The 26,933-nt window shown below is 32.0% G+C and overlaps 4 protein-coding genes across 4 annotated transcripts in view; 2 read left to right on the top strand and 2 right to left on the bottom strand.

Annotated features, from left to right (window-relative positions):
- The first annotated feature begins 2,956 nt into the window (after positions 1-2,956).
- LOC112529418 (primary amine oxidase-like) lies at positions 2,957-9,142 on the top strand. The gene is made up of 5 exons (XM_025140690.1): positions 2,957-4,268; positions 4,395-4,508; positions 5,300-5,749; positions 8,544-8,641; positions 8,807-9,142. The coding sequence occupies exons 1-5, from the start codon at positions 2,967-2,969 to the stop codon at positions 9,015-9,017; spliced, it is 2,175 nt and encodes a 724-aa protein (XP_024996458.1). The 5' UTR covers positions 2,957-2,966; the 3' UTR covers positions 9,018-9,142.
- A 3,912-nt stretch (positions 9,143-13,054) lies between these two features.
- Positions 13,055-16,151, top strand: LOC112529286 (primary amine oxidase-like). The gene is made up of 4 exons (XM_025140497.1): positions 13,055-14,391; positions 14,533-14,646; positions 14,992-15,539; positions 15,813-16,151. The coding sequence occupies exons 1-4, from the start codon at positions 13,072-13,074 to the stop codon at positions 16,021-16,023; spliced, it is 2,193 nt and encodes a 730-aa protein (XP_024996265.1). The 5' UTR covers positions 13,055-13,071; the 3' UTR covers positions 16,024-16,151.
- Positions 16,152-20,638: 4,487 nt separating this feature from the next.
- LOC112529344 (cytochrome P450 76C1-like) lies at positions 20,639-22,359 on the bottom strand. Its single transcript, XM_025140582.1, has 2 exons — positions 21,397-22,359; positions 20,639-21,286 (listed from the first exon to the last, which is right to left on the bottom strand). Exons 1-2 carry the CDS (start codon positions 22,357-22,359, stop codon positions 20,666-20,668), a joined length of 1,584 nt encoding a protein of 527 aa, XP_024996350.1. The 3' UTR covers positions 20,639-20,665.
- A 4,376-nt stretch (positions 22,360-26,735) lies between these two features.
- Positions 26,736-26,933, bottom strand: part of LOC112529548 (cytochrome P450 76C1-like) — a 1,734-nt gene continuing 1,536 nt past the window's right edge. Inside the window, exon 3 of the mRNA XM_025140868.1 lies at positions 26,736-26,933. This exon is cut by the window's right edge and continues 132 nt beyond it. Coding sequence (XP_024996636.1) covers positions 26,736-26,933 — 198 coding nt within the window.

Below are 26,933 nucleotides of genomic sequence, written 5' to 3'. Positions count from 1 at the left end.
TTATTTTGTCTTTTTTGTTTTTATTTAATAAATTCATTTAAGAAGTGGTGAATACTTGAGAAATAAAGAAGTGATTCTAACCCCTTCATCAAGTCAACATTTGTTGTGGAAAAACATTCCAACGGATTTCCGTCAGAAGTTTGCATTTTTATTTTTAAAACTAAAAACAAATCTTATTTTGAATAAAAGTAAAAAAAGGTTAAATAAAATTATCGACGGGATTTCCATGGTACGATGGGTACCCGACTTTAGAGTGCAGAAATTCCCTGATTTGATGTGTAAAGAGTAACGGATAGGAGACGAGGATTTATTTTTAAACACGAAGCAGGATTGGGAATGACATTATCCGTCCCTAATTTGACCCCGATTAATTTTTTTAATATATATATATATATATAGTGTATATATAAATAAATATATATGTATGCATTTATTATTAAATGACAAATATATTTTGATTTTCAATATTGATACATTATAATTTAAATTTTAAAATAGATTGTTTTTATTATTTATTTATGTAGGACTAATTAGATATAATATCCTGAAATACTTTAATTAAGTATTCTAATGGAATTCATGCCCAAAATTTTAAGGTTAAAACAAATAAAAAATAATATTATTATTTTATTAATTTTTTTTTAAATTTCAATTATTCTTAATTTTATAAAATAAAAGACATTATTAGAAATCAAATAACATTTATGATGTAATCAATCTATTAAATTAATATATTAACGAGTAAGATATAGAGATAAATTTTTAACGTATTTATGATATTTAATAATATAATTAAATCTAAAAATATTCAATAAAAGATTAACTATTTTATTTATTTAAAAAATGTTTAAAAACTTAATCAGTCAAAATGAAAAAAGTTCATTGAGTTTTTCTGAACTTTTCTCTTCTTTGAATAAATATAGAAGTATAAAATGTAAGTGTTAAAAATCATGTAAAACGTTTACGTATTTATGATGATTAATAATATATTTAATTTCAAAAAATATGTAATATCGGACTTGTTTTAACCTTATCGACGAGAGTATTCTAAATATGTAATTTGCAAAAAGAAATACGTATTTTTAATGTAATTTAATTAATATTGATTATGTATGCTAATATGATAAGAGTGTAATTAAAAAATGATAAATTAAATAAATAACTATAAATTTTTAAAGTATCTGTACTAAAAATAGTTTGTATATTTATTATATCTAAATAATATGATTAAATTCAAAAATATTTTATATTAAGCTCATTTTGAAGCTATTAATGCGACAATTATAATGTTTTAATTTATTAAAAAAGAAACATATTTTTAATGTATTTCAGTTATTATACGATTACGTATGATAATATGATAAAAATATAAAATAAAAAGTATAAAAGATATAAAATAAGTTAATTACGTAATTATAAGGGGTATAAATCGTAATTTTAAATTTAAAAAGGTGTCAAGTTTGTACCACAACAATACGTACCAATATGTACCAACGAAAAAAGTTGATACCAAATATAATTGATTGGTACATGACATAAAATTTTACGTATTAATTATAATTGGTTGGTAGAGAAAAAACTTGACCCCTATCTAAAAGTTATCCAAGTTTGACATTGTTTCTAAGGGGAGTAGAGGGGTAGGAGCTAGGAGGGGTATAAATGTACATAAAGAGTATGTTAGTGACCCTTTAAAAAGTCTTGAAAAACGATCTGATATTTACATAATTTTACAATTTAACGTAAAATCCGACCCCTAAAATAAGAATGAAAGTAAATTGGTCTCGTAACTTTCATGTAAACGTTAGGATCGTTAAGAACAACTCGTGTTTCAGATATAGGTTAAAAAAAATGAAAAACGTAAAAAACATTTAGCAAGAAGCATATGTTAAAAAAATTATAGTAACGAGTTTTCCATGTCATCATCGACGATCCCTCCACCCTTGTTTTTCTTGCTAAGTACCACGTTTCGAGTTTCCGTCATTCATTTTCTTAATAAATCAATGAAAGAGACGTATTTAAATCGCATGATAATATCTTTTTCTTTGAAGGTTATATGGATTACCCATTTAAACAAAAAACTAGTGTTTAAAGACACATTTTAGTATGCAAACAGCTGAACTGACGATGGTGAGATATGTAGCTAACGAAATTGTGGTGTTTAAGATATGGGTAGTTTAGTAAATTACCTATCTTATCTCGTCTTCTTGATTTTTGTTCTGTCTATTTTAATGGTTCAAAAAAACTGCATATTTGTCCCACATGGTCTTGCTGTACCAATGTGAGACCATATATTTCTGTTCTAGCTTGTCTGGGTTTACCTAACATACCAAACACACCCTATATACGCCATGTAATCCGCTACCGACACTATAACAAAACTGGCTTTATAAGACGCCTAGATTGTCTAAGCGTCATAATAGAATACTATATAAAACTTAGGTCTATATGACCAAACTATAGACCATTCTATCTAAAAACGTTATAATAATCAATAGATTTATAAGACATTTTTAGACGTTTTAACAAGTTTTATAGAACGTTTTTCAAATAAAGTGTTCTATCAGCTAATTTACAGCATACTTTCTATAAACCCATATTTTTATAAGACACTTGTATTTATATAATACCTTTTCAAATATTATTGTATAAAATAGTTAATACAAAACTTTATCTAAAAAAAATCTAAAAAAATTGTTAAAACCACTAAAAACATTCTATAAATCTATTGTAACACTTTTAAATATATATATATATATATATATATATATTATATCATATAAACTTAAGTCCTGTAATGTATTTTTTAAAACGCTTCTATATTTTAGACGTCCTATAAAATTAATTTTTTCGAAAATAAAACTTTATTTAATATATATTTATTATGATTTAACTCAAAATGGATTGAAATAAATTCGGCCTATTAAAGACATCCAACGAACCCACATATGCATCTTAGAGAGAGAGAAATGGGAAAATCTAACTATGTTCAATTCTTCATCATCATGGCCATAGCACCTTTCATATTCATATATTCAAGATACCCACCGGAAAACCTCGGCTGCTCCACCGCTACGCCGCCGTGGTGCACCACCAAGACTCATCGGAAAACCAATCTCCGCTCAACCTCAATCTTGGACGCCGGTATACCCGATTCCGATCACCACTTCACAGACACTCCCCTTCACCCACTCGACCCACTAACCGTATCCGAAATCAATCGGGTCAGATCCATTCTTTCGGCATACGAGCCCTTCCTATTATCTTCCCCATCAATCAACTCTCTCTCTCTAGATGAGCCTGAAAAGATCGAAGTTACCCGTTGGAAAACGGGCGACCCACTTCCCCCTAGGCGGGCATCCGTCACGGCCCTTTTCGACGGGGTGACCCATTTTCTTACCGTCGATTTGGGTTTGGGCCTTGTGACGGGCCATGATGTTCATACCGGGCCGGGTTACCCGATGTTAGCACCTAACGACCTAACAACGGCTTTGGAGGTCACGTATTCGGACCTGGAGTTTAACCGCTCCATCCTAGCTCGAGGAGTGGACTTGAACGATATAAACTGTATCACACTGTCGTCGGGCTGGTACGGGCCCGACGAGGAAGGTAAGAGGATTGTTAAAGTCCAGTGCTTCTCGAGCCAAGACACTTCTAACTTTTACATGAGGCCCATTGAAGGGCTAACGGTGACGGTAGATATTGACAAAAGAAAGATCATTAAAATTACAGACATCGGCCGAGGAATTCCGATACCAAAAGCAACCAATACCGAATACGAATACACGACTAACTATCCGTTCTCGGACATGGGCCCAACACCTAACCCTATGTCAATGGAACAACTGAAAGGACCCAGTTTCACTGTTGATGATGGACACATAGTGAAATGGGCCAATTGGGTTTTTCACCTGAAGCCCGATATACGAGCCGGGATGGTAATATCCCAGGCCATGATTCGAGCTGAGGACGGGAAATACAGAAGCGTGATGTACAAAGGGTTCGCGTCAGAACTGTTTGTCCCATATATGGACCCAGACGAGGCATGGTACTTCAAGTCGTATATGGATGCCGGTGAGTTTGGACTCGGGGCAACCGCCATGTCACTTGTGGAACTGAATGATTGCCCGAGACACGCATATTATATGGACGCGGTATTTACTACTACAGATGGCCAACCCTTCATCCAACCAAATATCATCTGTATATTTGAACGATACGCTGGGGATATTGGTTGGCGACACTCAGAGATTCCGGTCATGGGTTTTAACGTACGTAACAATTATGTTCTAAGACATGTATTTTTAAAGTTTATTACTGCATTATTATTGTTATTATTTAATTTACAATTATTATTATTAATTATTTTTAATATTTTTGGAGAAAAAAAAAAACAGATAAGAGAATCAAGAGCAAAGGTAACACTCGTGGCTCGAATGACAGCATCAGTTGGCAACTATGATTATATCTTTGATTGGGAATTTCAAACCGATGGTTTAATTCGTATTAAGGTATACTAGAAGGGTACTCGTGCAATGCAGCGAGATACATTTTGATTTTAATATTTCATTTTATTCTTTATCTCAGTCGATGTTATAATATGGTTTTATGTGATTTTAAAAAAACGATGATGTTTTTATTTTTGAATAAAATATAAACTTGAAGATATTATAAAAATTATAAATTATATAGATTTTTTCTAAAATTTATTTTAACAAATCCAAAATTTATAATATGTGTATGTGTGTGAGAATCAATTTGGAATTCTTTTAATTAACATATTATACTATTTAATTTTTATTTAATATCTTTTTGTATAAATTAACATATTTTATTATTAGGGATTTGCTTTAATTATAGTATGAAATGTTGTAATTAATTATTCTTTTCAAAATGTTCTTTTTGGTTACTTTACATTTTACATCTAGTTTATCAGCTAGTTTTTATCATACATGATTTTTTCATCGACTAACTTATCAGCTAGTTTGCCAAAAATACCCTTATTTCCGATCAAAATACATGTCAACTTTTAAAAGTATGTGCCCATTTTTCTAATTTTGTCTTTAGTTATAAGATATGTCAACTTATATATCAGTGGTTCAAACATCACCAAAAATGAGTAGGGTGTGTGAGTTTATATTATTAATAAAAGATATAATAAATTTACATTTATGAAACAATATGTTTTTTTTTATTGCGAACATTTATTTTGTTATAGAAGGAGTTGAAGTTAATCATTATTTTCTATTAATTTTGTTTTTAATTAAGCTACACGTGACACATTCTTGATAATGAACGACAGGTAGGACTATCAGGAATGCTAATGGTGAAAGGCACTCCATATGAAAACATAAATGATATACCGAACACTAGCGACATGACTGGGACACTGGTATCTGAAAACGTGATTGGTGTGGTTCATGATCACTTCGTCACATTTCACCTCGATATGGACATCGATGGTGCCAACAATTCATTTGTGAAGTTTAATCTAGTGAAAGAAGAAACATTACCAGGACAATCACCGAGAAAAAGTTACTTGAAAGCAAAAAGGAAGGTGGCAAAGACAGAAGATGATGCTAAAATAAAGCTTAAACTATACGATCCGTCTGAGTTTCACGTCATTAACCCTTCTCAAAGATCAAGATTGGGTAATCCAACAGGCTATAAGATCGTCCCTGGTGGAACAGCAGCTAGCCTACTTGACCATGATGATGCTCCACAAATTCGGGCTGCTTTTACGAATAATCAGGTATGCAATTACACACACACACACACACACACACACACACACATATATATATATATATATATCGGAGAAGGATTGTGTGATAAACGTAAGAAGGGATCTGGATCAATGATCATTTTTAATCTCAAACCCACTCATGAATCGCACTTGATACATGGATTGGTCATGTGCATTTCGATGCATCTTTACCCTAATGTGCATCCAAGGTGAATATCATTTTGTACGTTTATCACATTAACTCTAATTCTTTATATATATATATATAGACTTGGGATCATGTGAGACCAACCTGTTTTCGTGAGACCCGTGAGACCAGCATTTTACACTTGAAACTGCACAGCAAAAATGCTGTGAATGTGACTTTTTAAAACATTCACAGTGTTTTTGCTGTGAAGGTTCGACTTTTTTAAACCTTCACAGTGATTTTGCTGTGAAGTTTACGTGTAAAAATATGGTCTCACGGGTCTCACGAAAACAGGCCGGTCTCACGTGAACCCAACCCTATATATGTATGTATATATATAGGTTCAAATGAAAACTTATTTTTGATTGTGAACATGAGGACAAATCTTTACAATTGACCAAAATTTAGAAAAGTAATAATTGGTTAAAACATAAAAAAGGTTAATTCAGAAGTGATTAGAGACAAAAATGGAAGTTATGATTTACGTCTACCATGTTTGATTTTTTATTTTCTTTTTTAATTAAAACTTTTATTCTCTAATTTTTAAAATAAATTATTTTAAAATAATTAATAGTTTAATCAAACAAATTACATCAAAATATTGAGCATTTCATCTCTTCGATTTGACATTTATCTCGATATAGTTTTTTTTTCCATGTTTTTAACTTTTATTGCATTAAATAGTATATTTGTATAATATTCATTATGAATAATTATGCATGTTCATATGTTTACAACAATTCTTTAATATTCATACAGTTAGTATGATATTAATCATAAATATACAATTTACTATAACATTCATCATGAATAATTATGTATTTTCATGTGTATTTAACATAAGTATTCATACATCTCTATGACATTTATCATCAACATACATCTTCATTATAACATCCATCATGAATATATATTTTCTTCATAACATTTATCATGAATATATATATATATATATATATATATATATTCACGTGTATTCAATAACTCTTTAGTATTCATACATCAATATGATACATACTATTCATCATGAATAATTACATATGTTCACGTGTATATAACAACTTTCAACTTTCAACTTTCAACTTTCATACATCAATATGATATTCGTCATGAATATACATTTTCACTGTAGCATTCATCATGAATATACATATTATTCATCATGTATGCACGATCACGTGTATACAATAACTCTCTAGTATCTATATTAGTATGATGTTTAGCATAAATATTGATTTTCACCATAATATTCATCATGCATATACATATTATTCATCGTGAATATAGTACAGTTTCAACTTTACATACTTTAGTTTTTTTTTATTATTGGGTTCTCGATTGATTTGGATGAGTTTCCGATCCATCTCGATAAAAGTTAAAAGTGGTTGGTTATGGTTTTGCATAAACAAACACACATTAAGTCAATGGATGAGTTCTTTTGATTAGTCTCGACGGGTGTCGATCGGTCCCAATGGGTTGTTGATCAATTTCAATGTGTTTTTGATTGGTCTCGATGGGTTCCCGATTCTTCCAAATAAAATATGAAAGTGATAGTCTATGGTTTTACACACAAACAAATAATAAATCAATTGATATGTTCTCGATCGAAAATGAAGGTGGTAGGTTATGGTTTAACACATATAAACACATACCAAGTTAATGAATGAATTCTCGACCATTCTCGATCGGTCTTGGTAGGTTCTCGCTCAGTTTCGATGGGTTCTTGATCGGTCTTGATGAGTGTTGGATTACAGTGATGAATAATTTAGTGCCTTACGAAGTTGTAGAAAGTATTGAAGAAGGTGATGTCAAGTTATCGATATATAGTGTCGAGCTGTTGTACTCACTTGAATATATATAAATGTTCATAATGAATATAACACATACATACTATACCATTTCACGTAAAAAAACGGTTAAAACGAATAAAAAAAGCTATATCGAGATAGATGTCATATCGAAGAACATGAAATTCTTGTTTTTGTTTATTTAATTTCTTTCATTAAAATATTAGTAATTTTCAAGATAATTTATTTTAAAATTTTAAGGTACAAATTTTCTTAATTAAAAAAGAAAATAAAAAGTCAAAAAATGTAGTCGTGAATTGAAATTAAATGCCTTTTTTTTACTCCTAATCACCTTCATTGATACTTTTAATCAAAAACTATATTTAATGTGAGTTGTTGCATCAATTAAAATAAAGAGCAAGATCAATCCTCATGTTTGCAATGAAAATTAAGTTTGCATTTGAACTTTCTTTATATATATATTTATATGTATATATATATATATATATATAGGGAGAGAGAGAAAGACTTGAGATCATGTGAGACCAACATATTTTCGTGAGACCCGTGAGACCACCTTTCTTCATTTGAAACTTCATACTAAAAAACTGTGAAGGTAACATTCACACTGTTTTTGCTGTGAAGGTTCGAGGTTTTTTTACCTTTACAATGTTTTGTTGTAAAGTTTCAAGTGTAAAATTGTGGTCTCACGAGTCTTACAAAAACATGTTGATCTTACGTGAACCCATCTCTCTCTATATGTATATATATGTATATATAATATGATAATAGAATCAAATTAAATGTATTGTCATTGTTGTTATAGATTTGGGTGACTCCACACAATAAAAGTGAAACATGGGCTGGTGGTGTTTTGGCATCTCAAAGCAATGGGGAAGACACACTTGAAGTGTGGTCCTCTAGGTAAACCATCTTTTTTTTCCCTTCATTTTTAAATAATTATTGAATATTGAAATTTTATTTTTTAAATATATTAATAGAAAAAACAACTCTATCAATTTACTTTTTTGATATATAACAATAGTAATATTTTTAGTTATTAATGATCAGTTGTTTATAATCATATAGGAATCGGGAGATCGAAAACAAGGACATTGTGTTATGGTATACGTTGGGGTTCCATCACATACCGTGTCAAGAAGATTTTCCTGTGATGCCAACAGTTTCATCGAGTTTTGAACTGAAGCCCGTTAATTTTTTCGATAGAAATCCAATCTTGAGAACCAAACCTACGTTTCCAAAAGATCTACCCGTATGTTCAACTGCTGGCACATGCTAATATGTTCAATTGTGGTAAATTTGGTAGATCCAGTTTAGATATATATATATATTATGGCTACAAACATGATAAATTTTTGTGTATACGCTGATAATAATAGATTTTGATACCAGTTAATATTGACACTTAGTAAATATTTAATAAATAATTAGTTAATTATTAATGCATAGTCAAGTGTACTTGACCCCTTTTAATTAAGGGTGCTAAAAAATCCACCAACCTGACACAAAGCAAAATAACTTAACCTGAAACAATGCAATGTCAATTCAAGTTGGAAAGTCTTCAAACTGTAGGTATTTGATTGATATTTGATTATTTTTATTTGAATCTAACGCACCCCGATAAACCCGATATCCTTTTATTTATTGGACTTATATGATTGTCGAGTCTATATTAACATGTACATTAGATAATTACATCATTACGTATCTTCTGAAACGTCATCTCTCTCTCTCTCTCTCTCTATATATATATATATATAGGGGCAATCAAATGCAAACCACCTATATTTGTACAAACCGTGCAAACCACCCTTATCCGTCGATTTTATTGTTTAATTTAATGATTTTGTTTCATGAAATTGTTTAGTATTATGAAATTGATTCATATAATATTTTTCTAGATGAAATTGTTTCATATATGGTTATGAAATTGTTTCATATAAACTTATGAAATTTTAATAAAACTGTTTCATGTATTTCTTTAAAATTAATATAATGAAGATGATAATATCCATGATTAACACTCTCCACAATAAAAATGATTAATCAACCTCTCATGATTACAAAAAAAATGAAAAAACTAGAAAAAATAAAAAATTATGATTGGTTGAATAAAGTTTGTACGGTTTGTACAAATAACATGGTTTGTAAAGTAAACCTTCTCTCTCTCTCTCTCTCTCTCTTTATATATATATATATATATATATATATATATATAATCTATTCTCCATCTCTATATGACTCGTTTATATACATGTTGAATGATTGGGAACATATATATAATATATCTAAAATTGAAAAAATTAATTAAATGTGATATACTTAAGATTTAGAAAAAATATGAATCAGTTGTACCAAATAGTTGATGATGAAAAAGAAAGTATGGTAGACTAGTTAATTTGATACTAATATCGATTTTATTTTTTTCAAAATTTTATGTTATTTTTAAATTTATATTTTATTTAAAAATAAAAACATTATCGTTATCTTAAAATCACATAAAATATTATTATATTAATAAAGATAAAGAATAAAAATTAATTATTAAAATTAAGATTTATCCACATAAATTTATACTAATTTTTTTAAAAAACAATATAAAAATGTATGACGCTATTTTACCTGATTGGCTACATTCTAAATTCAACGTTTGGCCCCTCACCCTCCACAACCTTCTTTATTTGATGCTACTACTCATTCTACTATGTTAATTTACAATTTTAGTCCCTTATCTTTTAGTTAATTGATATGTTTCATACACTACAACAAAATCAGCTTTAATATAAAGTATCATATTAGCTATTTTATAGGACTCTTTCGAAAAGTGTTCTATAAATCCATCTATTTATAAGAGGCTTGTGTTTATAAAACATGTTTTTTAAGTAATGCCGTATAAAATAGCTAATACGATACTTCATTTTTGGTTTGATTCTATAAACTGAAGTCCTATAAAGTATTTTAAAAGAAAGTTCAGAATTGAAATCCCATAAAAATATGATATTTAACTGTAAATATTTTACAAATATATACGATTATAAGGCATCAAACAGACAATAAAATGCAACAACATGTGATACCTATCACCATCATTTTGCAAATGAATTTTCTCCCATCCTGATCTATAGTTGAATATAACACCTGTTGTTCCCCATTGTTCTCCGACGACCTAGGCCACAACCGTCACCGTACACCCAACCCCCTACCTTTCCTCCTCCTCCTCCTAGGCCAATTTGTAACCATAATTATGAAAATACCACAAGGACCAAATCCGTAATTCACTCTAAAATAAAATATGAAAAGGGAAATATAAATCACTTGAATAAAGGTAGGGTTAGAATGGAATCTTGATATACACTAAATTCCAGATTCAGTGTCGGGGCCCAGAGTTCCACCAGACGTCTCTATCTGATGCTGACGTGTCTCCACTTATTCCGTGAATTGATTCCCTAACTCGCTCGCATATTCTCCGCCGTTAATTTACAACTTTAGTACCTCAACTTTTACTAAATTAACATGTTTACTTTTATTAAAATTTTCTTATTAAGAAAAAAAAAAAACGTAAACTAATTTATTGTTTGAACTTATTTCAAAAGTCTCATTTGAATGGTTAAAAAGTAGCTTATAATCTAACTTATTGAACAAAAGTTATTATCAACCATAAAATAGTTTATCAGCTAATTTATCAAACACAACCTAATATTTACAGTTTTATATCAACAATTATCTGAACATAGCTTATTGGTAATTTATCTTCATTTAACAAATGACACGTGTACAGAAAATTTAAACGGTACCGTGTTACTCAATTTTGACAATTTTATCTATTTATGTATTGTGTTCTTGTTTTAAAATTCAAATGCTTGATTTATTTTCTTTGATTTGGACATTAATAAAAAAAATAAAAAAGAAAGATTAAGACATTTCTCGTCGTTTATATGGATTTGTGCTGTTCGATTGCGGGTTAATGGCTGAATACATGGTTGATAAGGTTTATAACCATTAAGCAATCTATTTTTTCTTATTTTGTTTTTTTAAACATTCTTGTAAAATTAGTGGAGCTATAAAAAAATAAACTGAAATCATGTTTAATAATTATAAATTAGCTTATTTTTTTAGATTATTTAAAAAGTCTAATTTATATAAACATCCCTGGGTTTTCACTTTTGTTCAAAGCACGTCCTTGTCTCTAACTCTTTTAGACGTGTGTTCGTTGAGCCCCTAGCTCACGTGAATGGGACTTTTGTTGTCGTACCATTTTATTTAATGATTTGTTTATTGTACTAGTTTGGATGCGGTTTGTTCAAGTTTCTAAAGCATTTATGGGAACAACATCCCCATCTACGACTCCCTTCTTTTGTCGTCGGTTGCCACCCCTACCCCATACATGACCTCTTCACTTCTTCGTCTCTCACCTCTTTATCTCTCCATAATTGCAGAGGGGTTTGATCGTTCCTGTAAAATTCAACGAAAACCAATTATCTTTCCGCTAGTCTATTTGAATTTTTGTTGACAGATCTTAAAGCCCAGAGAAATTCAAATCTAAAAACTTCGTGTACTTCAAGAATCAAGAGATACCTAGATTCAAGTGAACACCAAGAACCATAACTTCAATCAAAATTAAGAAACAAATTCAATTTGTTTGTGATTTACTTTATCTGATTTTATACTTTCGTTGATAATTATCACAAGTTTTTTTTTTAACTAAAACCACCACATCATCTGTGTGCTATGTGGGATCTTGAAGCAGATAGGAATTGACGTGGTTGTTTTTTGTAGCGACCATGGTCGAATCAAAGAAGATAGGTGTTTTTTGTGGTCATGGCGGTTCTTGAATAGATCTTGTATAAGATTTGAAAAGGGAGGACGATGAGTGTCTAGATAGAGCGAGAAATAGTTTGTACTGGACAAATTTAGAAAGCAGAGAAAGGTGGGTACATATAGTGGAGGTGGCGCTAGCTACAGGGATAGTCGAAGATAATTTGACCAAAATACCCTCACGAGAAAGATGGGTAGCGGAGGTGGCGGTAGCTACAGGATGGTCGGAGATAAATTGACCAAAATACCCTCACGTAAAGGGCACTTAACGAAAGGCGGATAACAAAGTGAACAGAAGACACATGATTCCTAACAAAATTGAAACCACAAGGATACTCCTTGTAATTATTTCACTTTGATGAACAAATCCATAACTTTCACATTTCCACATGGACCAAAAATGTAATTTAGTAAAAGATTCAATAGATTCTGGCTATCATCGCTTTCCATCTGGTATATGTAGTCTTCATCTTCAACCTCCAACACACACACACACACACAGAGAGTGAGATACAGAAATGGATGCAAGAAATCTCATCCGATTTCTCTTCCTCTCTTTCATCATCGCCCTCCTCCTCCTTCTAACTCTCATCAACCTCCCACTTCCCGACAAGGCGGAGGAGCTTGACTGCTCCACCAACTCACGGTGGTGCACCACCAAAAATCGCTTCTTCCAGTCCACTCTCAAAGAACCATCCAAACGGACCAAACCCACCACCACCACCGTCCGCCACCACACCTCCGACGTACCCCACCACCCTCTTGACCCCCTAACCCTAACTGAACTCAACAAACTCCGTTCTATCCTCCTCTCCCACTCGCTATTCCAAAACTCCAAAACCTACGCCTTTCACTCCGTCGTCCTCGAAGAACCAGAAAAGTTCGACGTGCTGACGTGGAGCCACGGCGACCCTCTCCCGCCACGTAAGGGGTCAGTCATTGCACGTGTCAACGACGTTACTCACGTGCTCACCGTTGATTTAGCTACCGGAGAGATAACTCCGGTGGACGTCGGTGAACACTCCGGTTACCCGACGATGACTATTGAAGACATGACGTCATCAACATGGGCACCGCTTGGGAACGCTGATTTCAACCGTACGATCATTGCACGTGGCATTGATCTGAAGGATCTCGCTTGTTTACCGATTTCAATCGGATGGTTCGGAAAGAAAGAGGAAAATCGGAGGTTAATTAAGGTACAATGCTACTCCATGGAAGGAACTGCAAATTTTTATATGAGACCGATCGAAGGGCTGACAGTTGTTCTCGATATGGACACGAAACAAGTGGTGGAGATCATTGATAAAGGGAAGAACATCCCGATACCAAAGGCCGCCGGTACAGACTATCGTTTCTCCGCACAAAATACCAAAATAAATCTGGTTAACCCGATATCCATCGAACAACCGAAGGGTCCGAGTTTTACCATAGAAGATGACCATCTAGTGAAATGGGCAAATTGGGAATTTCACCTGAAACCCGACCCGAGAGCTGGGGTGATAATTTCTCGGGTTATGGTTCGGGATCCGAATACTGGAGAGATGAGGAATGTGATGTATAAAGGGTTTACTTCGGAGCTATTTGTTCCGTATATGGATCCTACCGACGCTTGGTATTTTAAGACGTATATGGACGCCGGCGAATACGGGTTCGGACTTCAGGCCATGCCGCTTGACCCGCTTAATGATTGCCCACGTAATGCTTATTATATGGACGGTGTGTTTGCCGCCGGTGACGGAAAACCATACGTCCGATCAAATATGGTTTGCGTTTTTGAGAGTTACGCCGGCGACATCGGATGGCGGCATTCTGAGAGTCCGATCACCGGAATGGAGGTGAAATAACAGTCCCAAATTCCGATTTTTATGTAATTCTGAATGCGATTTGGGTGGAACGTTGAATTAGTTTTGATGGTGATGGTTTATCGAAAATATCGCCGGCCGCCGTGATTATTGAATTTTGATTTGTATTTGCAGATACGAGAAGTGAGACCAAAGGTGACGCTGGTTGTACGGATGGCGGCTTCCGTCGCAAATTATGATTATATTGTTGATTGGGAATTTCAAACCGATGGATTGATTCGGGTCAAGGTTTGCTTCGTTTTCTTCTTCATAAATATTTTGAAAAAAGCTTACAAAATCAATTAATATTATAAATTATTTAAATAAATAATATAAAAATATTATTCGCACCCAGTAAAAAAAGAGGCTAAAATAACTCTTGATTTAACGGATGTAACGAAAAAATAATCTAAAACAGCTCTTGATTTAACGGATGTAACGGAAACGTCAGTCAAATCAATTTTTGTTTTTTTCTTTGATAAAATATACAATTTTAAAAAATAATAATAAAATCAATTGTCGTTTTTCTTTAGTGATCGTCAATTCCAACGTCATCATAAAATATCTTGAATAAAATGTCATTATGATTTGAAGGTTGGATTGAGTGGAATCTTGATGGTGAAAGGCACTTCCTACGTCAACATGAACCAAGTCAACTCGCCGGAGAATCTCCACGGCACCCTCTTATCGGAAAACGTCATCGGAGTCATCCACGACCACTACATCACCTTCTACCTTGACATGGATGTCGACGGCCCACAAAACTCCTTCGTTAAAGTCAACATCAAGCGGCAAGAGACGGCAGCCGGAGAATCTCCGCGCTTGAGTTACTTGAAAGCCGTTAGAAACGTTGCAAAGACGGAGAAAGATGCGCAAGTTAAACTGAAGCTGTATGATCCGTCCGAGTACCACATGGTCAACCCATCTAAAAAGACGCGTGTGGGAAACCCGGTCGGGTATAAGTTGGTCCCTGGTGGAACTGCTGCCAGCTTGTTGAATCTTGATGATCCACCGCAGAAGCGTGGTGCGTTTACGAATAATCAAATTTGGGTCACTCCGTATAATAGAAGCGAGGAGTGGGCCGGAGGATTGTTTACGTATCAAAGTAAAGGGGAAGACACACTTGCGGTTTGGTCCGAAAGGTAAGCGTTTCCCACAATTTGATTTTTTGTCTGATCGTTTTTACAATTGGAATGATCAAATCTAATGTTTGAAAATAAGTATTCATATATTATTAAGGATAAAATTGTCATTTTGGTTAATTAAAAAGTGTAATAACTACACATTTTTAAAACCGCCATTCTTTCATGTAATTGCAATTTAGTCCCCATACTTTCATTTAAATTGCATTTACATCCCCCAACTTTTATTTATGTAAATGATCCCCTTACAAGGTCATATAATTTTTTTTCCAGGGATCGTGCGATTGAAAATAAAGACATTGTAATGTGGTACACATTAGGGTTCCATCATGTTCCATGCCAAGAGGACTTCCCGATCATGCCGACCGTATCATCGAGCTTTGATCTGAAGCCTGTTAACTTTTACGAGAGCAATCCTATTCTCAACATCCCGCCAAATTCCGAGAAAGATCTGCCTGTTTGTAACACTGCTTCTTCCGCTTAATTGCTTAAATATCAACAAAAATGGTATTATGGTTGTAAATATTGTATGAGTTTGTGAAAACTAGACGTTGTAGAACCTAAATTATCGACATTTAATAAACGGTCTATAAAGACCCTTTTGCTTCTTGCAATGAACGTGTGCCTTTGTTGATGACAATAATTGAATGATGTAGACTACTTGTTCGATAAAAGTTCTTAGTTGTGTAAAATCGGATTGTGACGGGTTTATCATGGGTTTTACATACTTTATTCCCCCAACCTAAAAAGGACAATCACATATACTTTTGGGTTATAAGATAATTGGATGTATGAAATTAAACTAAATTAATGCAATATATCTCAGTTGAAAGTAAGGTTTTGAAAGATAGGATGTATACAGTCATGTTCTCTGTCCCAGATGGTATAATGATTGTTTCTGTTAAGATCTGATTTGTGAATAGCATACAGGAAAGAATATACTGAAAGAAATTGTACATATGCTAATAATACGAAGAAAAGTTGAACGGACTTCTGGATTAATTTTCACACTTTGGAGTGCCCGATATATATATATATAGACTTGAGATCATATGAGACCAAAGGTTTTTCGTGAGACCCGTAAGACCAATTCTCAACATTTGGTTTAGATTTACAAGCTGACAATCTGAACATTGATAAACGCCACGAGACTTCTCATTAATCACAAAATTGCCACCGTGCAACTTTAGACCATTAGATCATTAGCTTATAAAGTTGATCAATGAACATAAATTGGTCTTACGGGTCTCACGTGATTCCAACCCTATATATATATATATATATATATATATATATATATGAGAACCTAATCAAATGAAAACTAATTAATTTGTGGTAACCATGAAGTTCAATCTCAACCACAAATCAATAGATAAATTAGAAAATTTAATAATTTTGGTAATTTTGAATTAAAATTTTAATGCAAAGACATTTTAAGTATTTTCTTCCATCTCTCATCTCTTCTCTCTTCTCTCTCCGTCCCCCGTCCTCCGGCCACCAGTGATCCCAGATATATACAAATTTAATGATTTGGTTAATTACAACTCACTTTCTTATTCATTGAACGGCTTTTCTTTATTTTTGTAAGTATCATAATAGAGTGTTTTATAGAACTTAAGTTTATATGATTAAACAATAAAGCGTCTTATGTAAAAATGTTACAATAAATTTATAAAACATTATTAGGTGTTTTAACAAATTTATATTTAAGACATTTTCAAAATAAGGTGTTGTATATTTTACAAGACATTTTGTAGAAGCGTCCTATAAACTCATTTTTCTACAGGATACTTATGTTTATAAGTTAATTATTTCAAATAATGTTATATAAAGTAGTTAATACGACATTTTATTTTAAAAATATTCTAAAAAACTTGTCACGACGCCGAAAAGCGTCATATAGACATACATATATATATATATATATACATACATACATATATATATACATACATACATATATATATATATACATACATACATATATATATATATACATATATATATATATATATATACCCTTCTCCTCTCAACTGAATTTAACCGACAAAAATAGCCCAAAAGGTCGCAAGCATTGCAATTTAAACCTAAAACATAATTTATCAGATTTGTGCCCGTACACAACTTTAGAGGTGGCTTAAAAGGTGGTTAAGGTATCACTCAGTCCATGTTCACACACGGGCGGCAAGTTTTGACTTAGTCAAAGTTGTCTAATAATTTTAGAGGTGGCTTAAAAGATGTTTAAGACATCGTTCGGTCCATTTTTACACACGAGCGACTAGTTTTGACTTGGTCAAAGTTGTCTAATAACTTTAGAGATGGCTTAAAAGGTGTTTAAGATATCGCTCGGTCCATTTTTACACACGAGCGGCTAGTTTTGACTTAGTCAAAGTTGTCTATCAATTAGACGGTTCTCCATACAAGTAACTTGTTAGATAATTCACATCATATCACATGCGTATGCGACTTGGTGCAAATTGTTTTACAAATTGCTTGCGAAACATCCATGCAACTTGATGCAAGTTGCTTGAATGAGCTGCATGACTTCAAACGCGAGCTCAAACTCACATATGCAATTATCATACGACAGCAGAATCCAAAAGATGATGACTTTTGTATCACAAGATTCGACATTCAACAAACCCATCGATAGACAATGTATTTGCCTACATGCATGATTATGGAGATTGTCTGTCGTCGTTCAATATTGTGACCAAATCTTTGTCCTTTAGCCGTATAAAGATTGAAAGCCAATTTTGTAAAAAATTATAAGAATGTCATCTTTTTAATATATTTTGAATTATGAAACAAAATAAAACAAGTAACACTATTTTTGGAGAAAAAGAGTCGCGTGCAAATCATAAATGATGAACATAAGTTGCGATTAAGCACAGTTTAAAATAATGTCTTCGGTCTTTGGGATAGTGTAACTGCCCACCATGCAAGATTTATCAGCGCATCGTTGCATGAGCAGAGGAAGCGAAGGGTGTATCCTGAATGTCTCCATGATCACTGCATCCAAATATGTTGATTTGGGTGATAAGACTCTTCAACGATATTGTTTATACCAATAACAACATCTGTTAATTCTTCTTGAATCTTTGCATTTATTCTTGGATTATGTAAAATCTCTGTCATTACCCATTCGATCATAGTTGATATTCTGCCGGACGTGACGTCCTGTTATAACAATATCCAATTTTTGTTAGTGCAAATTATCTTCTTATTACAATACATTTAGTGGCTTGGGTGTTCTAATAGAATATTATGATGAGACTTTAAAAAGATCAATAGTTGTGCATTCTATTTAAAGGTGTCACAATAAGTTGATAAGAAGAAGTTAGACCACCTTTCAATATGACACTTGAAATATGTATTAGCCTTTATATATATATATATAAATATATATATATATATATGTATGTATATATATATATATATACATTAAATCACAAAGCAACATGTATAACAATCACCATGGATCACCATGAAACTTAAAAAACAAAGCACCTATTTCATTAAAATGTAAAATATGAAACAGTTTCATGATTTTTTATTTTTTTTTTCTTCAAACCTCAAATCAAGAATTCATTCCATAACAAAATATAATCTTCATAAAAATTTCCAGATTCATTAAATAATAAAAAAATAAAATCAATTTTTAATATTATAATATATTAAAATATTTAAATCTTTTCATTCATATAATTTTCATTATTAAATTTCCTTATTTAATATTCCTTAATAACTTCCTTATTTATCAAAAAAATAATAAAAATGATATATAGGGGTAAGTTCAAATAAAAACCACTCAATTTGTAAAAACCGTGAAAACCTCATTCAACAAATCATAATTTTTCATTTTGTTCATTTTTTTGTAATTATGAGAGGTTGATTAACCATTTTTATTGTGGATGGTGTTAATCATGGATATTATCATCTTCATTATTTTAATTTTAGAGAAATACATGAAACAGTTTCATTAAAATTTCATTAAGTAGTATATGAAACAATTTCATAACCACATGTGAAACAACTTCATCAAAAAAATTATTATATGAAACAATTTCACAAGATTAACAATTTCATGAAAAAAATTCATAAGATTAACGATGGATGAGAGTAGTTTTTACGGTTTTTACAAATTGGAGTGGTTTTCATTTGATCGCTCTTATATATATATTAAATGCAACAAATAATTCACACACCATCTTTATCTTTGATGAGGTTTAAACCATTGACATTCACGAAGGACGAAGGCCCAAATACAGATAGGCCGAAGGTTGTTTGGTAAGACTAATTTTTTTTTGTGTTGTTTATTAATACCACATACCTTTCATAATAAATTGAACGTATTAGATTGTCTAACAACTTATTGTAACACTTTAGAGAGCAATACCGATTCTTAAAATCAATTAAGAACCCGGAACCATACACGGTATGACACGTCGCATATTCATAATAAATATGACCGTGTTATCCATTATCAATGTTGTACATATTCATCATGAATGAATAACACGCCAAATTCATTATCAATGTGTGATTCATGATAAATAATACATTCATATTCATGATGAGTGTGCGATTTCTCGCTGCCTTCCCTGCAAATCGAACCACGATAACATCGGCAGAGATATTTGGTGCTCCCATTAACTCAACGATCTTGAACTCAACTTGTCGAAACCCATCTCCCAAAATATAATAAGAATCATCATTCTTTTTACTACAACCCCATAATATGCTTGTTACGACGTTAAGTTTTGTATCAAAAGCAAGTTTATTGATGTTAATCTTCGTCCCGATCTTACCAGAAAGGTACGCATGTTACGCCAATAGATTCAAACTATTCAAGAATCAAGATTTAACAAATACGTAAAATTGTAAATCACCAAATCAGATTCAAGAATCACGATTTATTTCTTAAACTTTATTAATCTCTCTCTCTCTCTCTCTCTATATATATATATATATATATATATTGTAAAACAATAGGATTCATAAGCATACAACTCGTAAAATTGCCTGCTTTCAACCTGACCATAAACATAAAACTCCAATTTATTACATTAATTTGATTACAACAGTTGTAAGGATAGAGACAGATCTTGATGTGGCGATCTTATTCATATGTAGAGACTTGCATCCGATAATCTTGGAGAGGGGATCGCCATTAATGCTTTCTTTTTCCTGATCACGATGCCGAACTCTTCAGAAAGGTCGAAATCTTCTTCTTCCGGCAACCTCCACTCGAACGAATGGAAGAAGGATGCAACGATATACATCAACATCTTCTCCCCCAGAAGTGCTCCTGGGCATATCCTTCTCCCGGCTCCAAACGGGAAAAACTTCAGATTGTTTCCTTTGTAATCCCATTTCTCCTTCAAGAACCTTTCGGGGATGAACTCCAGTGGGTCCTTCCAATTCTCGGGATCACGGTGGATCGCCCAAGCGTTCATGATCATGATGGTACCCTTCGGAACAGTGTAACCACCCACTGTGCAAGTTTCACTTGGGCATCTAGGCACGAAGAGGGGAGCTGGAGGTTGTAACCTGAATGTTTCCTTGATCACGGCGTCCAAATATGTCAATTTGGACAAATGAGATTCTTCAACCATGTTGTTCATACCGATAACTTCTGTCAGTTCTCCTTGAACCTTTGCCAATAGCTCTGGTTTATATAAAATATGTGCCATCACCCACTCGACCATGGTTGATGTTGTGTCTGTTGCGGCAACCAAGATGTTCTGTCATAACAACTAATCGTAAGTTCCAAGTGTCATCAACTAAAAATAACAATAATAAATATATAATCGAAATCGAAATCGAAACCGGAAGCAAGTGGTATAAACATTACTATGAGTAGAGCCTTTATTTCATTGATATCAACTGCCGATGTTGGATTATCCTTTTCATCAAGTAAGGTCTGCAGAAAGTCCTTCTTTCCATCTTTCTCCATTTTCTTGGAGTTAGCATTGATTCGTCCGCGGATGATGTTATCAAATACCTTATCAACTTGTTCCCTTTGCTTCTCCATGTCTCGCTGCTTTCCCTGTAGATCAAACCGCTTTAACATGGGGATGTAATCAGAGATGTTTGATGCTGCCAGTAACTCCATAATCTTGTCYGTCACTTGTTGAAACCCATCTCCAACATCGCTAGAATCATCAGACCCTTTGCTAGAACCCCATAACATGCTTGTTACGACTTTCATCTCGGTGTCAAAAGCAACTTTGTTGATGTCGATCTTTGTTCCTATCCTCCCATAAACGTCCTTCACTGTTTTTCTCACTTCCCTGGTTCGTAAAACCCGAGAAGCATCAATATTTGTGTTGCTTAACACTTGGCTCACCAAAAGCCTACGCATATCAACCCARTGTTTGTGGTTGGAAAATGTGACACCCAAGCCGCCATAAGTGATGGCTATGGCCGTGAGCTGTGGATCGCGGTTCGCAAAGGTTTGGTCGAGTTCACGAGTCACAACCTTTACTAGATCCATGCTGTTGACCACAACGTGAAGCTTAGTTCCGAGGCGGAGGCTGAAGATGGGGCCGTATTTGTGAGACATCTGGGTGAATGTCTCATGCAAGTTGGGGTTGAGAAACGGGAGGTAGCCGAGAAGTGGTAAGCCATAGGGGCCTGGAGGCAAAGGAGGTGTGGACCTGGCGGACGTCCGCTTGTAGCATAGAAGTAGTAGGGTTGGAATGGAAATGGCGAGAATGGTGGGAAGAAGATAGCCTTGTTGGTGGTCGACTTGGGAGCACCATGAGCAGAAGGTGATGAATGTAAGGTAGAGCTTGTCTCCAAGTTGTGATATCATCTTAATTTGTTTGAAGTGGTTTGTATAACTTTGGAAGAACCCATGCTTGTTATATAGCAATAAGGGTCAAGGAATTAGTGGTGCACTACTTATAAAATTAATAAAAATAATATATTTTATAAAAATGATAATATATCCATATGGGTGTCTCAAATCTTTTGACGTCAAATTAATACATATGGTTTTTTATGCGCGCTCATATATATATATATATATATATATATAAGAGCGTTTAAATAAAAACCACTCAATTTCTAAAACCGTGAAACCTAATTCAACTAATCATAATTTTTCATATTGTTTATTTTTTTGTAATTATGAGAGGTTGATTAACCATTTTTATTGTGGAGGGTGTTAATCATGGATATTATCATATTCATTATTTTAATTTTAGAGAAATACATTAAACAGTTTCATTAAATATTATATGAAACAGTTTCATAACCATATATGAAACAAATTCATCAAAAAAATATTATATGAAACAATTTCACAAGATTAAACAATTTCATGAAATTTTTTTATAAAATTAAACAATGAAATCGACGTATGAGGGTGGTTTGTACGGTTTTTACAAATGAGGGTGGTTTTCATTTAATCGCTCATATATATATATATATATATATATATATGACATTTTAATTGCAACTCATCATATTGGTACAACCAATGCAACCAATCAATTGAGATATTTACGAAAATGAGGAGACTTTATTTATTATAATTTGAATATTTATAGAAGATGACTAGGGTTAATTAATTATGATCAATACTTTATATTAGAAAATAATCAAAACTTTTATGAAATCACATATTTATCAAATTAAATGGATGATTGAAATTGAGTTATATTAATGGTATAAATGTGAAGGGTTGCATAATAAGTCACCTGTATATATATATATATATATATATAGAGAGAGAGAGAGAGAGAGAAGTGTGTTATTATATAACCCCTTATATTTGTACAACCAATTCAACTCAATCACAACCGTACATTTAATTTGATGAATATGTAATTTTATAGAAGTATTGATTGTTTCCTATTATAAAATATTAATCATAATTAATGAACCGTATTTATCTTTCATAAATATTTAAATCATAATAAATGAAATCTCATCACTTACATAACTATTTCAATTTATTGGGTTGAATTGTTTTTATAAATGCGATGAGTTGCATTTGAAACAAACACTCTCTCTCTCTATATATATATATATATATTTGAAGCTGCCTGGGTCGATATTCAAATTAATACGGATGGCTTATTGTGTGGAAGGATCTTGGGAGTGTCATATCTTTTGACTATCAAATTAATACATCTACTAAATCATTTAATAATAATATTTATTTTTATATATTTTTATTTAAAAACATGAGCTTAGAAGGAGTGATGGGGAGATATTTTGTTTTAAAGGAAAAAGTTATTGTTTAATTTTTTATGTTTATTAAATATGATATGAAAATAAATTAGATCTCACAATTCCCATAAATAATTAGAGAAATCTAAAATGAGAACTTTACAGTTTGTGATAACTTTAAATTGAATGTAAACTAATCATTTAAGATAATTAATATCATTTTTTTAAATAAAGTAAAATGGTAAATTAGTAATTTGATAATCCCATTTTGTATTTAATTAAATTATTTAATATATCTCTCTCTCCCGCCATATTACAACTCTCTATCTATTCCATATTCCCAATTTGTATTATCAAAATTAACATTTGGTGGTTGTGAATACATTGAAAGTAGTGGGTATCAACATGTGTACAATAAGTATCATAGTCGGTATCATAACGTTGGTGTTGTGAACACGTTATAAACGATGGATATCATAGCGGATATCACAATAGGTATCACCATGTATATAATGGGTATCACAACGTTGGTGTGTGGACACATTGCAAACAAGGTGTATCACATTGAATATCAATGACCATACAATGGGAATCACATGTATACAATGAGTATAAACAGTGTGTATATTGTATGTATATTGGGTAATATAGTGAAGATCGTTTATATGTACTTTTTCTAAATGACAATGTTTTTTCAACAGCACATTGTGTATCTTAGGTTCACATGATGTTAGTCAAGGCTTGTTTGAACAAGGTTCATTAGAGAGAAAAGAAAGGAGATTTTTAAAATACCTAAAATACCATTTAGTTATTTTATAGGACACCATTTAAAAAATGTCATATTAAAGGTTGTGGGTTCGCAAGACATTTATCAAAAGTGCCATATAAAAGAGTTAATAAGACGCTTTATTTTAAAAAGTTTGTTAAAACACCAAAAAACAGTACATTAATTATTTAATCCTATAAACTTTAGTAATATAAAGTGATCTCTTCAAATAGTAGATATTATTGGTGTCATAAAAACCCAATCATTTTTGTAGATATTCTTTTGAAGAAAAGGTTTACAAGACTTGTTTAGTAGCATTGCCACATGAACGTTTCGTTTTTTATAAATTTAATGTTAATATTTGGTTTTTTTTTTATAAATTTAATGTTAATATTAATAATTTAATGTTAATGTTAATGTTAATATTAATGTTAATATTAATGAATATTAAAAAATAAAAAATATAATTATAGAAATTTTTTATTTAATATGTATAAATAGATTAAAGCTATACAAAACATTAAAAAAAATTATTTTCAATGTAAAACTATAAATATTAATTCAAAAACATGTTAAGTTAGAATTAAAAAAAATATTTCTCTAATTGATGAATTTAACTTTGTAATAATCATTTAATTAATAAAGTATTTGGTATTAAGATATAGTAAATAACATTTAATTGTAATTTGATGGGGTGTTTTTGATTGCGGGTTTGGAACCTACCTGATGGGATAATTGGGTTCCGATCAAAGGTAACGTGTTGGGTTGGCACGTAGCTACAGATGGTATTCCTACTCGTTTGAACTTAGATCTATAAAGGTATCGATGTGGACCCTCTGTTATGCCCCGTGTGTGGTGATTTTCTAGAATTTTCAGATCGTATGTTTGTTGATAGTCAAGTGACTTTCTCTTTTTAGAGAAAACTGGCGAATTGATGGAGGTTTTCAAATCACAACTTCTTATCCATAAAAGAGTTGCTAAAACGGTCAGGGTCGGTCAATATCAACGTGGGGAAGCGAAAACTATTCAATCCGGTTGTTTTCTCAACGCTATAGGTGATTTGGATACATCGTCACAAGATGCTTCACAACAAGAAGATGCGACTGGATTCTTTGTTTGATCATATGATTGCAAAATCATTTTTTTGGATCTCTAATAGATGCACGAACGCAAATTTTTCTTGGGTTGATTAGTTGAAAAATCCAATGACCATTTCTTTTTAGTCTTTTTTTCTCTCTTTATTTTCTTGCTAGTCTTTTAATATAAACTTTTTGCTCTTAAAAAAACTGTAGTTTCTTGTTACTTGATTAAAATATAGATTTTTAGAAATTAATGTAGTGGAGGGTAATTTCTAAAGCTGACGTGACATTTAAGAAGCGGCGTTGATCTCTAACAGTGTGTACCAAATTTATTTAAAAAAATAAAATTAAAATCTCTAAAGAAAATATATCAAATTTCGACAATCTTTGTTTTGGATTTTTTTAGCATTAATTTCATTGTTTGTTTCGAAGAAAAATAACTTGATTGTCTCGATTGTTAGCTATTGGGACGATAACGAGTTCTGATACAAACTGATGCATGACAAAAAAATGGGATGAAGCCGGATGGCTAAAAATTCATTAAAACCGGAAAATTAACTGAATTGGTTAGAGAAAGGACCACATCCCTTGTTAATAATTTCATTCAGGGACCTTATTCGTTAATTTATGTAATCCAAAGAAACCAAATTTGTATTTAACTCTTATAATTAATAGGAAATTAGCAAAAATGGTAAAAGGTTCAATGTTATTGTCCTTGGATTAATGGATTGGAGTTGGCTTCATTCAATATAGGGACCAAGTTCATAACAAAATGTAAATCGTAGAGACGCTTATTGTAATTATTTTAAAAAATAGTCGGTAGACGGACCTACGGTGTAATATATTTATTCAAATTTGTTTATTTATCTACAAGCTAGCAACCAATATACAATAAATATAAGAAATCAAAATTATAAAGAATGACGAAATATTTCTTAAACTTTATTAAACTGTATTCTCGTAAAATGAATGTATTCTCGATTTAAACCCCCCCCCCCACACACACACACATATATATATATATATATATATTGTAAAACAATAGGTTTCATAAGCATACAACTTATAAAATTGCCCACCCGACCATAAGCATAAATGTCCAATTTATTATATTAATTTGACTAGAACGTATAGTTGCAAGGATAGAGACGGATCTTGATGTGGCGATCACATGTAGAGACTTGCATCCGATAATCTTGGAGAGGGTATAGCCATTAATGCTTTCTTTTTCCTGATCACGATGCCGAACTCTTCAGAAAGGTCGAAATCTTCTTCTTCCGGCAACCTCCACTCGAACGAATGGAAGAAGGATGCAACGATATACATCAACATCTTCTCCCCCAGAAGTGCTCCTGGGCATATCCT

This window comes from Cynara cardunculus, assembly GCF_001531365.2.
Source record: "Cynara cardunculus var. scolymus isolate 2C chromosome LG 16, CcrdV1, whole genome shotgun sequence".
Classification (NCBI taxonomy): Eukaryota; Viridiplantae; Streptophyta; class Magnoliopsida; order Asterales; family Asteraceae; genus Cynara; species Cynara cardunculus.
The sequence above is the reverse complement of the archived record's forward strand: the minus strand, read 5'-3'. Positions and strand labels throughout refer to the sequence as shown.

Excerpts from the sequence above, each read along its gene's own strand:
- LOC112529418 (XM_025140690.1), top strand. The coding sequence starts at position 2,967 with ATGGGAAAATCTAACTATGTTCAATTCTTCATCATCATGGCCATAGCA. Across the intron at positions 4,269-4,394 it reads TTCCGGTCATGGGTTTTAAC|ATAAGAGAATCAAGAGCAAA; the intron begins GTACGTAACAAT and ends AAAAAAAAACAG. Across the intron at positions 8,642-8,806 it reads CTTGAAGTGTGGTCCTCTAG|GAATCGGGAGATCGAAAACA; the intron begins GTAAACCATCTT and ends ATAATCATATAG.
- LOC112529286 (XM_025140497.1), top strand. The coding sequence starts at position 13,072 with ATGGATGCAAGAAATCTCATCCGATTTCTCTTCCTCTCTTTCATCATC. Across the intron at positions 14,647-14,991 it reads ATGGATTGATTCGGGTCAAG|GTTGGATTGAGTGGAATCTT; the intron begins GTTTGCTTCGTT and ends TATGATTTGAAG. Across the intron at positions 15,540-15,812 it reads CTTGCGGTTTGGTCCGAAAG|GGATCGTGCGATTGAAAATA; the intron begins GTAAGCGTTTCC and ends TTTTTTTTCCAG.